This window comes from Artemia franciscana, unplaced genomic scaffold (assembly GCF_032884065.1).
Source record: "Artemia franciscana unplaced genomic scaffold, ASM3288406v1 PGA_scaffold_30, whole genome shotgun sequence".
In the NCBI taxonomy this organism is placed as follows: Eukaryota; Metazoa; Arthropoda; class Branchiopoda; order Anostraca; family Artemiidae; genus Artemia; species Artemia franciscana.
The window spans coordinates 2394558-2407717 of record NW_027062662.1 but is presented as its reverse complement, the minus strand read 5'-3'; the positions used below and the strand labels follow the sequence as shown (position 1 = coordinate 2407717).

At 38.4% G+C, this 13160-nt stretch overlaps 1 protein-coding gene across 3 annotated transcripts in view; it reads left to right on the top strand.

Moving 5' to 3' along the window:
- LOC136041604 (stathmin-like) overlaps positions 1-13160 on the top strand; it is a 50087-nt gene that overhangs the window by 9188 nt on the left and 27739 nt on the right. For all 3 annotated transcript variants that reach the window (XM_065726310.1, XM_065726311.1, XM_065726312.1), the window contains exon 2: positions 900-1084. In XM_065726310.1, the coding sequence (XP_065582382.1) occupies positions 900-1084 (185 nt within the window). The remainder of the gene's footprint in view (positions 1-899; positions 1085-13160) is intronic.

Below are 13160 nucleotides of genomic sequence, written 5' to 3'. Positions count from 1 at the left end.
CTAAATGGGTCACAACTTCAAGGAAGAATTTGTATTTTTCCAAAGGTGGTTTTATTGAACCTATGGTGACGCTATGACATCAAGAAGAGGCTCATAATGTCTGTGGTTAGAAGACAGGTGACAATGCAAATCAATATACCCAAGCCTATCGCGTAGTGACGCCGGGGCCCGATCTCAAAATCGGCCACTTGATTTTTTCTTAAAACTGGAATATAGACATTTCTGGCCACAAACGACCCAAATAGGTCACAACTTTAGAGAATAACTTGTTATTTTCCTAGAGTGGTTGTATTGAAGGTATGGTGATGCCTTGACATCAAGAAGAGGATGCAGTTGGAAGAAAAGTGACAATGAGAACCGATATATACAAGCATGCCGCATAGCAGTGCCTGGGCCCAGTGGTGTAGCCGTCCTGCTCCCGGCACTATATATTTTATATATATCATTGTTGGTTCTTTTTAATTTGATTGTGGAATAGTGATTCTAGTATTAAAAGGGGATTTAGTTTGATGATTCTAATTGAATTAAATTTGGTTTTATTGGAAATGTGCGTATATCACATGGTACTCTTTATATTTTTCGTCTTAAATATTTTTGTTGATAATTAAGTGAAATCCTTAAATCACACAAAACTAGGGCCGAAAATTAATTTAGTCGAGTTGTAGTTGTAGTCATAGTAGTTGTCAAAACCTCTTAAAGTTTTTTTTAGAAAATATTCAATGAATGAAAGAAAGGCTTTATAGCAGGCGGTTACTTTTATGCAAAAATACTTATTTGTTTTCAAGGAACATCTTTAAGACTAGAGGAGGGAGTCCTCAAGATAGTCATGAAACATCTGAACTCAGAGACAGAGCATTAGATTGCTCTTTCAAATTTTAACAAGAGCAAGTTTTTTTCAGCTGTACCAGTACTTGTTCATCAACCAAAAATGGAATCAAAAGCTACTGAAATCAGAGGAGAAGAAAAGAGCAAAGGAGGTGTAAAATATGAAGTCGTCTTAGCTCCTAGTACAGGCTCACCCCCGAGAGCTAAATCTCCATCAACAACACCGATATCGGCTGCAGATATTCAGAAAAAGCTGAAGGTACCTTTTTTATCAAAGCTGAATGTATTTGAAATGCCAAGTACTTGTATTGAAAGAAGCATGCGTATCAAAATTAAATATTTTTGTCCCTCCTGGCCCATCTTAGGTCTAACTCGTATCTGATAAATGCAATATTCTGAGATTTTCTTTTGACTATGAAGCTTTTAGGGAAGAGCCATATTTTTTTCAACATTGCCAGTTGGGAGGTAAAAATGAATAAACAACGCTAAGATTACCGAAGAGCCTCCTTTTTGGCCAACCTCCTTGGGCTAAACAGGAAGCAATCATTCACGGTTGGTGGAAGGATGTCGTAAAGAAGGATCTAAAGGAAATGGGAATTCCCTGGGAGGGTGTAAAGAGGGAGGCTCTGAATAAATTAGGATGAAGAAGGGGCGTGCGGAGCTATATGCTGTGTTGGCAGCTTGGTGCTGAGGTGAGTTGTTAGTAGTAGTAATTAGTTAAATTTAAAAATGCTTGTTGTCCATAATGATTCAAATTTAATAATTGCTGATTCCCAAAGGATACCATAGCCTTAAAGAAAGGTACACCTTCTTAAACTTTTTGGTCTTGTGTTTTAGCATATTGTTGATAATTTGTCCCCCTTATCCTCTTTTAAACCTGTTTTCCTCAACTCACTGTCTTGTACTGTTGTTTGTTCGTATTTTGGTCACATATATTTGCGAGTCATTTTTTTACCATTTCTTAATGTTCAACTCCTACCAAGTTTTATTAGTATATGTACTTTTGATGGCAGTGCAATAATACAACATGAAAATCCTCCCTTTTGTGTATGATCCTCCTCCCAACCCCTTAAAAAAATTTAATCGGCTGTCCCAATGAAATTAGAGACCCTTGAATGTTGAAAGCCTTGGGTTCAAGTTGGAAGAGTTTCGAAACGCCTAATTAGACACGTTTTGCTCTTAGATTCAGAGACAGTATCAGACTGTTTATAACTTAAATCAATCTGATATGTATGTTATGTGATGCCCAAACCGTCTGGTTCCCCTTGTTTTGGCTTAGCCTATATTGATAGATTCTCGAGAAAAAGAAAAAAAGTTATGTTCTACTTTTTATGTCAATTTTGAAAACAAGTTACAAAAAAAAATATATGAATTGATTATTTAATTTGGCACCCACTGCTACCAAAAACTGCATAATTGTATATGTTTTTTCATTAAAAGTTACTTTTTACAACAAAATGGTTAAATAGATTACCGCTTAAATAGCTTAAAACAATTAGATTCCATTTTCACTGTCCTTCTTACTTTATTCACCATGAGTTGTCATTCAGCAGTGTTGCACCTAATCTACTCATGTTACAATTTCATTTAAGTTGAACTATCAACTCATTCGTGGATAAAAAAAAATTAATGCAAATCAATTAATATAGTCTGGCTTCCTCTCCCTTCAAATGTTTGGTTGCAGTTCGGATTTGAAATTAAAGTTTTGAGGCTATAAACCAAAGAATGTAGAAGGGCCCAAAAACTGTCTTAAAATGTTTTAAATTGTAATTGGTTCGTTCACATAATCATGCACAATTTTGAGCTGAATCGATTTGTACTATTAGACTAGTTTTTCTCCTACTTCTGAGATAAGTCAAAGCTGGGAGATTTTTCTCAAAAATGAAAAAGTTGCTCAAAATTGAAAACATTAATTCTAATTTTTTATTACAAAAATCACTCTCGTCTCTTTAGATGCCTTTCAGATTTCTTGCTCTAAATGCTTCTACCGTAACCTTAGGAAAATGTCACTCGCTATGTTTTCTATTAATGATCTGTAATCCACACGTCTTTAATGTATTCTTTGCGGTTCAAGTGCATACAACGTCATGTCCCATCTTCGCATATGTCATTGGCATGGGCCATCAATATTATATAGGAAGTTAGCCCAAAGCTTGGGCGGTATTCATTCTGCCCATAAGCAATACTATTGATCTTTATTTCGTAATTACTAAGTTGTTCGTCAATTTAGGTTTGATACAAGTCCAGTCTATAATTATTTTGATTTGTTCAAATTGTTTAAATGGTGAAAGCTCAACTATAATAGTCAATCTAAATTAATTTTAGGGGATACCTCAAACAAATTGCAACAGTTTTGATTTTGGTAACATTCGAGCCAGAAAAATATAAAAAATGGGCAAAATCGGTCGAGGTGAAACTGAAGTTTTTTTTGTCTTTTCTTCTAAAATAACGACTTAAGAAAATAACTTGCTCTTTTAAAAAGTTGATGATCGGAAAATGTTGTACATTTATTACGAATATGGACTCAGTTCTGTGTTTTTAAAATCCCTGAGAAGTTCCCCCCCCCTTACACACACGCGAGATAAAGCATGCATTAATATGCGTTGGATATTACACAAAGTCGCATCTACGCAGAGAAAATTTACACTTCCTATGCCGAAAAGCTAGGAAAAAGTCATGTCCTAGCATCTTGCACATATAGACCCCCCCACCCTCACCGGGATACACTCAATCAAATAAATGGTTTCGCATATATCTCAAAATTGTCCCGCATCTGCAATGTTCTTCAACGCTCTTGGTGATAAATTATTCAATACATGCGTTGATGCATAAGAACAAGGTGACCCATTTTGCCGACATTCGAGTTTGAAAAAAGTCTAAGCAATACGCTTACTGATCAATTTTGGCTTGTAGTTAATTTTAGTTACATTCAACCATGACTGTGCGCCCGTGCGTAGTCATTTCCCCTTGCTACTTGGAGTGGCTCTTCAAATGCATCATCACTATTCCTCCGAATTTTCGATTGATACATTGAATATGCTGAGGTTTTGCTTCTCCCATTTTTAAGTTTCGAGGTTTGAGAAAAATTCTGCCGTTTATTATGGAATCGAACTGATATCGGAATAATCGAATTACTTCTGACAGTCTGGTCCAACACGTGGTGGACTACGTTGATCACAACACTTGTACTTTCGATGGTAGAAACACCTTTCACGGCATGGACATAATTGCTGCTTTAACCTCAGTGCTAAGAGTCACCTTAGAAATTAGCCCTAGGCAGGAGATAACCCCTGAGAAGATAAACACAGTTAGCAGAATCTAAATCATCCATAGAAAGTCAAACGATTCTGACCTTTCGATAATGTGTTGTGATCTTCTTCTTCCATGATTTGAAGAGGAAAAGATTTCAAACTTAGATAGTCTTTGGCTTACGTCGTGGCATCTCAAACAACCTAGGCCAGGTTTGAGTGGAACCATGCAATCAGCCATGGTCAGAGACCATCCTGGTAAAGCCATCATTGTGTTTCTTCCGTTGATCGATCTTCATTAAAGCGAAGAGAATTGTATCCTTTCTACATTCATTGCCCATCAGGATGAACAGCACTGATTTACTCCGGCTGTAACCTTTGACCAGTCGCTGTTGTGGAGGCTCATGAAGATTATTGCTGCAGAAGGTCGCAAAAGTAGTATTTAGACTAGGAGGATTTCACACCCTGATGAGGTTTGTCGGTGCCATTGGATCTTTGATGGACAGATCTGGACTGAAAGAAAGCTTTGAATGAATGTACGATTCCGGTACAGTTCCTCATCTTCTATGAGGCTATTTCTCGAGTACTGTGAGTCCATACCATTGTGGACGTAGTACTTCACACCGAATCTGATAAAGGGACTTGAAGACGAGGATTCAGGTGCAGAACTTGAATTGAATACACAACTTACATGGAATACAGTTGAGCTTAGGGAAATCAAAGATCTATATGAGAAAGTAACGGATGGACGAGCTTTTCTTGAACCTATCTCCCAGGCTTTAATCTTTTGAAAGCCAAAGCTTCTCTGTCAGATCTTAAATCAGAGTGCAGTCACGAGACTCGAACAGGAAAACTGTGGATGCAGTACATGGAGATTGTTGCCATTCTTCGAAATTTCTCCAGAGCTGAACGTACAGGTCAAGGAAAAATTTATTGGCAAACGGTTTTTAACATGCTCCCTTACCTCACCGCAGCTGGTCTCATAAACTATATGAAGTTGGCAAGGCTGTACCTACAGAAGATGAATAGACTTGAACATACAAGCCCAACACTTGTCCAGTCTTTCGAAAAAGGCCTGCACGTTGTGAGAAGATCAAACATATTTTGGGCCGGTTTATCTACAGATTCGGTCATAGAACAGGAATTGATGAAAAATCTGAAAACGGAAACCAGATTAAATTGAGGTACAGGAATGGCGGAAGTACAGAAACTTCAGTGGCTTGTGGGACGTCCAGCTTATGCTCACGTTCATCTTCTGACGCAAGAAATGACGGATGTTTTTTATCACACAAATGACCAACAGAAAGAGTCTTACACTTCAAGGCAGCAGAGCGGCTGCAAAGACACTCAAATAGTTATTGACTTTGTCGAGCGATCGTCTTCTTTCGAGGTTGATCAGCTGTCGCTTTGAAGCCTTGCTACTCGCATGGCTACTGAAGAAAACGTGAACGCCGACAAACCATTGGAAGTCGGGGGAAAGATTCTTGACGAGATTTAAAGATGTTAGGGAAATCTCTGAAGGGGTATTCTTTGAAACCAAAGGGCCAGGCAGTCCTTATGACGGCTAAGCAAAAAAAAAATTGGGGAAAAATCCACTGTTTAGGGCCTCCATTGCTTTGTCAGCGTCTTGTGACTGTATCCAAAAGAATGAATATGGACGAAGAATTTCCACTTAAATATGAACTGTGTCTTCTATCCCGCGTCACTTTTTGATGATTTTGGTACGCTCCGAAAGCCAAATAAACCAGAGCTATCAAAGACTATCAAGTAACTTCTGAAATTGATACTATTGGGGAAATTTTTAGTCTGACAGGGGTGTTTTGCTTCACTGTATTCCCTGGGCGAACAAATAAACATATGCGGAGATCTTAGACCGATACTGGAACTATGTTTTATTCAAATATCCAGACGCCATTATTGTCTTTGATGGCTACGACATAGCTTCTTCGACAAACGATGAATCATCTTAAATAAAACTGTATCACTGAACAGGAAGTACTGTTTAGCCCAGAAATGAGACTGACCACCAAAAAAAGAGGAATTTCTTTTGTGCTAAAAGAATCAAGCCCGTTTTGTCAATATACTTTCTGATTATTTATGAGGCAAAGGTCTGAGAACCATCCAAGATAAAGCTGGTGCTGACTTGCTTATTGTGCTTGCAGCGGTTGAGTGTTTGGAGACTTTGGACACTGTATTTATCGTTGACGTTACCGACTTTTTGGTGTTGTTACTTTATCATATTCCTGAGCACAACAAGGTCTACCTGCACACTGAGCCTAAGAAAACCACTTCATGTGCAATTTGGGACATTGAGGCCATTGTTAAGAAGATTGGAACTGAAACCTGCAGACTATTTCCTCTTCCTCACGCAATTCTTGGCTGCGACGCAACTTTGCGTCTACATGGAATCATCAAAGGGATTGCGCTTAAAAGGCTGAGATACAACGAACAGTTTAGGGAAAATGCTTCAACGTTTTCTCGAATTGATGCTTCGAAGAAGAGATTAAAGCAGTGTCAGAGGTTGCACTTTCTGCACTTTCTATACTGAATGGTATAAAATCTACTGACAACGACCTGTAAGGAGCGACCCCGTTCGATAATAACCGAAACTCCAAAAAAACGGAATTTTGATACTAATATATAAATCAAAAGAATCGGATTTTTATGATGATTTTAAGTATATAAGTTTCAATAACTTGTAGTCTTACCATTAAAGGTTACGAGCCTGAGAAAATTTGCCTCATTTTCGAAAAAAAGGGGAAAAACTCCCCTAAAAGTCGCAGAATCTTAATGAAAATCATACCATCAGATTCAGCAGATCAGAGAACCTTACTGCAGAGGTTTCAAGCTCCTATCTGCAGATATGTGGAGTTTTGTATTTTGTTTTTCCAGAAGAAAGATCACGGATGCGTGTTTATTTGGGTTTTTTTTTTTTTTTCGGGGCGATTGTATCGACCCAGTGGTCCTAGAATATTAGCAGAAAGCTCGTTAGAACAAAAATTAAAAGTTCTAGTAGCCTTTTTAAGTGACAAAAAATGGAGGGCAGCTAGTCCCTCTCGCACGCCCCTTTTTCGTCAAAATCGTCTTATCAAAATTATGAGATGGCCATTTTGTTCAGCATAGTTGAAAGACCGAGTAACTATGCCTTTGGAGATATCATGACCCCCATAGCCCTTTGGGAAAGGTCTAAGTTACAAAATGTGTCCATTGTTTACACATAGTATTTGTTATTGAAAAGTATTCATACATTTTTCAGGTAGGGGGGGATTTCTGCTGGTAGGATTTCCCACGGGGATAATTTTCCAGGGGAGTGAATTTTTCAGAGGAAATATTAAACTGGAGGAATTTTCTAGAATTCCTATACGAAATTCGTCTTATGTCTTAGTTTCTTTTTAGTGACTCAATTTAACACGTAGAGATGTTAAGGGTAATTGTCCGGAGTAAATTTTCCCCAGTATTAAATTGTTTAGAGAATAAATACGTGGGGAGGAGGGTTTTTTTCGTGAGGTGTAGCCAGATCTCCAAGTATTATTTAAAAAACAATCAGAAAATAAATAAAAAAAGCAACTTTTTCAACTGAAAGTAAGGAGCAACATTACAGCCTCGCTCCTTTGTGCTAAAGTTTGAATTATGTCCCAAATCTGTAATGACTCCTGAAACACTATGTTCGTTTAATTAGAACAATAAGAAACATTTTTTAAAATACTAAATAACATAAGCGTAAAGAGCGAGGTGTTGAGGAAGAGCAACCCTTCTCATATACCTAATAATTTCTGATCGTTTTAAGTTTTAATAATGCTCCTTACTTCCAGTTGAAAAAACTTTGGCCCATTTATTGGGTTAGCATTATCAAAATTTTCCCTTGAACTCTTTTCAGTATACGTTACCCCTCGGGAATCAATATTATGCCTTGGGAATTATCATTGATTTATGCAACTGGGAACGCTAAATTACTTTTGGAAAACCTCGTACTAAATTTAGTTAGTACACATGTCCAAAACATAATTATTTTGGGCAATTATATATCCCTTGTCATTGGGGAAATCTTTGAAGCCGACATTATGATGTGGAATGAGATTAAGCATGTTTTTGCAAGGCTTTATTATTAACTTTACGAAACATTTCAGATTATGAGTTCTTTTCTTTCTTATGTCATAGTTTTTGACAAATGTTTTTATGGGACTTGGTATTTACCAAGTGACCTATAGCGATCGCAATTTCTGTCGGTCTGTCTGTCCTGGTTTTGCTAGTTTGGGCACTTCCAGATAATCTAGGACGATGAAATTTGGCAGGCTTATCAGGGACCAGACCAGATTAAATTAGAAATAGTCTTTTCCCCGATTCGACCATCTGGGGGGAGTGGGCGGACGGTTAATTCGGAAAAATAGAAAAAATAAGGTATTTTTAACTTGCGAACGAATGATCAGATCTTAATGAAATTTGATATTCAGAAGGATATCATAACTGAGACCTCTTATGTTAAATCCCGACCGGATCCAGTGTTATTGGGGGGGGGGGGTTGGGGGGACTGGAAATCTTGGAAAACGCTTAGAGTGGAGAGATTGGGATGAAACTTGGTGGGAAAAATAAGCACAAGTACTAAATACGTGATTGGTATAACCGGACCGGATCCGCTCTGTTTGGAGGAGTTCCGAGGGGGGGGGGGAGTACCTAATTCGGTAATTCGGAAAAATTAGAAAAAATGAGGTATTTTTAACTTACGAAGAGGTGATTGCATCTTAATGAAATTTTATATTTAGAAAGAACTCGCGTCTCATGGCTCTTATTTTAAATTCTGACTGGATCCGGTGGCATTGGGGGGAGTTGGAGGATGAAAACGGAAATCTTGGAAAACGCTTAGAGTGGAGAGATCGTGATGATACTTGGTGGGAAGAATAAGCACAAGTCCTAGATACGTGATCGACATAACCAGATTAGATTTGCTCTCTTTGGGGGAGTTGAGGGGGGTTAATTCTGAAAAATTAGAAAAAAATGATGTATTTTTAACTTACGAACGGGTGATCAGATCTTAATGAAATTTGATATTTAGAAGGATCTCGTGTCTCAGAGCTCTTATTTTAAATCCTGACCGGATCCAGTGACGTTGGGGGGAGTTGGAGGGGGAAACCGGAAATTTTGGAAAACGCTTAGTGTAGGGATCGGGATGAAACTTGGTGGAAAGAATAAGCACATGTCCTAGATACGTTATTTACATAACCGGACCGGATCCGCTCTCTTCGGGGGAATTCGGGGGGATTTTTTTGTTTAGGCACTTCCAGATAATCTAGGACGGTGAAAGTTGGCAGGCGTATCACGGACCGGACTAGATTAAATTAGAAATAGTCTCTTCTCCAATTCTACCATCTGTGGGGGGGGGGCGAGCGAACAAGATAGTTGAGAAGAACTTTATTTGCCGATAAAACAAATGGTTGTTCTTCTTAATCTTGTGGCATAGGGGTATGATTCTCGCTTAGGGTGCGAGAGGTCTCAAGTTCGAATCCCGGACCACCTTAATTTTTACATGAAGAAGATCTGAAACTAGGTACGTGATCAATATAGCGATCGCTTAACCTTGGTAGGCATATCAGGGACCCGACCGGTTTAAATTAGAAATAGTCGCTTCCCCGATTTGACCATCTGGTGGAGGGGGGTGGAAGGACGGTTAATTCGGAAATATTAGAAAAAATGAGGTATTTGTAACTTACGAACGGGTTATCGGATCTTAATGAAATTTGATATTTAGAAGGACCTTGTGTCTCAGAGCTCCTTTTTGAAGTCCCGACCGGATCCGGTGACATTGGGGGGAGCTGGAGGGGGAAACTGGAAATCTTGGAAAACACTTAGAGTGGAGAGATCGTAGTGAAATTTGATAGGAAGAAGCTCTTGGTTCTTCCGACTTCGTCAAAAGTGCCATATGAGCTCTTGGCTCTTGCTTGATTTTTTTTCTATTGCTATTATTATTTCTTGCTGTAAGTCTTGAGTTTACGGCAGATAAGACTTTCTAACATACTTTTTTCTTTGGAAAAGCAAGTAGTCATGAGAATGTCGATTGTAATTTATGTAATGTTGAGCGCAATTAACATTTGAAAATCCCCTGTGTTATTAAGGCAGTAAGTGTGCCTTTCCAAACCGTAATTATTTGAGTTATAGTTAACATTATTGGCACTAGTATCTGGGAAGCTCTATTAAGCCTGTATATTCATGTGGCGTGGTGTTAAATGTATCTTTATGACCCTAGCAGGGACTGCTTTTGTGGGTATCTATTGTTTGTGGTTTTATGCAATTTTTTAGATTAAGATATCTTCTCTTTCTTTTGTGAAAGTTTTGGCTAACATTTCTGATAGAAACCTTTTTATTTGGTTTAGAAAAATTTAATATAATTTATTGACAATAGAAGAAAAATTACCCCATTAACTATCCTGGAGATAAGCTTAGGCTTGTTTAATGGAATGTTAGAAAATGACTGTCGTTTAAAAACAAAGAAAAATCTGAAAAGGGAAAGAGCCGCTTTGTTCATCAATCACTTTTTCTTTAAACAGAGGGTTCTGGTGAAAGTAATGAGTAAAGTGGAAATTTGAATGAACGAAATTGTTGATTCGCGGTTTATGCAATATTTTTTTTTGAAAAACTATTCCAAACAAACTGGCTCATGATATTTCGCTGTATTTTCTAGAATTCTGAAAAAAACTAGTGCTTTACTGAAAACACAGAAGCGGCACAACAAAACAGAAATAGGAACAGGAAAACCCTTAAGTGCCCTGCAGAAAATAAAAGAATAATTCATGAAGCTCTTAATAGTATTTTACCGAAACATGAAATCAATAACTTTTACGGCACGATTTTAACTCTAAAGAAACTCAAGAAGCTTAGTTTTCAGTAAAGTGCTAGTCTCTTAGAAATAGTTTCTGGTTGTTGTGTAAGTTTTAATGTTGCTCCTTACTTTCAGTTGTAAAAACTTGTTTTTTTTTTGTTTTTTATATCTGATCTTTTTTTCAAATCATGTCTAAGTCTAATCGAGATTTGATATGGGATACAGGCACCATAAAACCCCTATTTCTTCCTGTTAAATTGTGCATATGAATAATTGTAAATGGATTGGCTGGGCCAAGCTTTTTCAGTTTTTATGGCACTTAGTATTAACCAACTGACAATCGCCAATTCTGTCGGTCTGTCGGTCCCGGTTTTGCTACTTTAGGCACTTCCAGGTAAGCTAGGACGATGAAATTCGGCAGGCGTATCAGGGACGGGACCAGCTTAAATTAGAAATAGTCGTTTTCCCAATTTGACCATCTGGGGGGGGAGTAGGGGGCCGGTTAATTCGGAAAAATAGAAAAAATGAAGTATTTTTAACTTACGAACTGTTGATCAGATCTTAGTGAAATTTGATGTTTGGAATGATATTGTGTCTCAGAGCTCTTATTTTAAATCCCGACCGGATCTGATGACATTGGGGGGAGTTGGAGGGGGGAAAACCTAAAATCTTGGAAAACACTTAGAGTGGAGGGATCGGGATGAAACTTGATGGGAAAAATAAGCACAAGTCCCAGATACATGATTGACATAATCGGAACGGATCCGCTCTCTTTGGGGTAGTTAGGGGGGGGGGGGGTAATTCTGAAAAATTAGAAAAAATGAGGTATTTTAAACTTAGAACGGGTGATCGGATCTCAATGAAATTTGATGTTTAGAAGGATATCGTGTCTTAGAGCTCTCATTTTAAATCCCGACCGGACCTGGTGACGGGGGGGAGCTGGGAGGGGGAAACCTAAAACTTGGAAAACACTTAGAGTGGAGGGATCGGGATTAAACATGGTGGGAAAATAAACACAAGTCCTAGATAGATGATTGACATAAACGGAACGGATCCGCTCTCTTTGGGGTAGTTGGGGGAGGTTATTTCTGAAAAATTAGAAAAAACGAGGTATTTTTAACTTACGAACGGGTGATCGGATCTCAATGAAATTTGATATTTAGAAGGATATCGTGGCTCAGAGCTCTTGTTTTAAACCCGACCGGATCTGGTGACATTGGGGGGGGGAGTTGGGAGGAGGAAACCTAAAACTTGGAAAACACTTAGAGTGGGGGGATCGGGATGAAACTGGGTGGGAAAAATAATCACAAGTCCTAGATACATGATTGACATAACCAGAACGGATCCGCTCTCTTTGGGGTAGTTGGGGGAGGGGTTAATTCTGAAAAATTAGAAAAAATGAGGTATTTTTAACTTACGAATGGGTCATCGGATCTCAATGAAATTTGATATTTAGAAGGATATCGTGTCACAAAGCTCTTATTTTAAATCCTGACCGGATCTGGTGACATTGGGGGAAGTTTGGGGTGGGGGAACCTAAAATGATGGAAAACGCTTAGATTGGAGGGATCGGGATGAAACTTGGTGGGAAAATAAGCAGAAGTCTTAGATACGTGATTTACATAATTGGAACGGATCCGCTCTATCGGGGGGGGGGTAATTCTGAAAAATAAGAAAAAATGACGTATTTTTAACTTACGAAGGAGTGATCGGATCTTCATGAAACTTCATATTTAGAAGGACCTCGTAACTCAGATCTCTTATTTTAAATCTCAACCGGATCAAGCGTAATTTGGGGGGGCAGTTGGGGGGACCGGAAATCTTAGAAAATACTTAAAGCGGTGAGATCAGGATGAAACTGGATGGGAAGAATATAAACCTGTCTAAGATACGTGACTGACATAACTGGACCGGATCTGCTCTCTTTGGTGGAATTGGGGGGGGGGATAGTTTTGAAAATTGAGGTATTTGTAACTTACGAAAGGGTGACCAGATCTTAATGAAATTTGATATTTTGAAGGATCTTGTGCTTTAAAGTTCTAATTTCAAATTCCGACCAGATCCTGTGACATTCGGGGGAGTTGGAAGGGGAAACCGGAATTCTTGGGGGTATTTTTATCTTACGAATAGATGATCGGATCGTAATGAAATTTGATTTTTAGAAGGAATTCATGTCTCAGAGCTCTTATTTCAAATCCCGACCAGATCTTTTGACATTGGGTGGAGTTGGAGGGGGAAATCTTGGAAAACACTTGGAGTGGAGGAATCGGGATGAA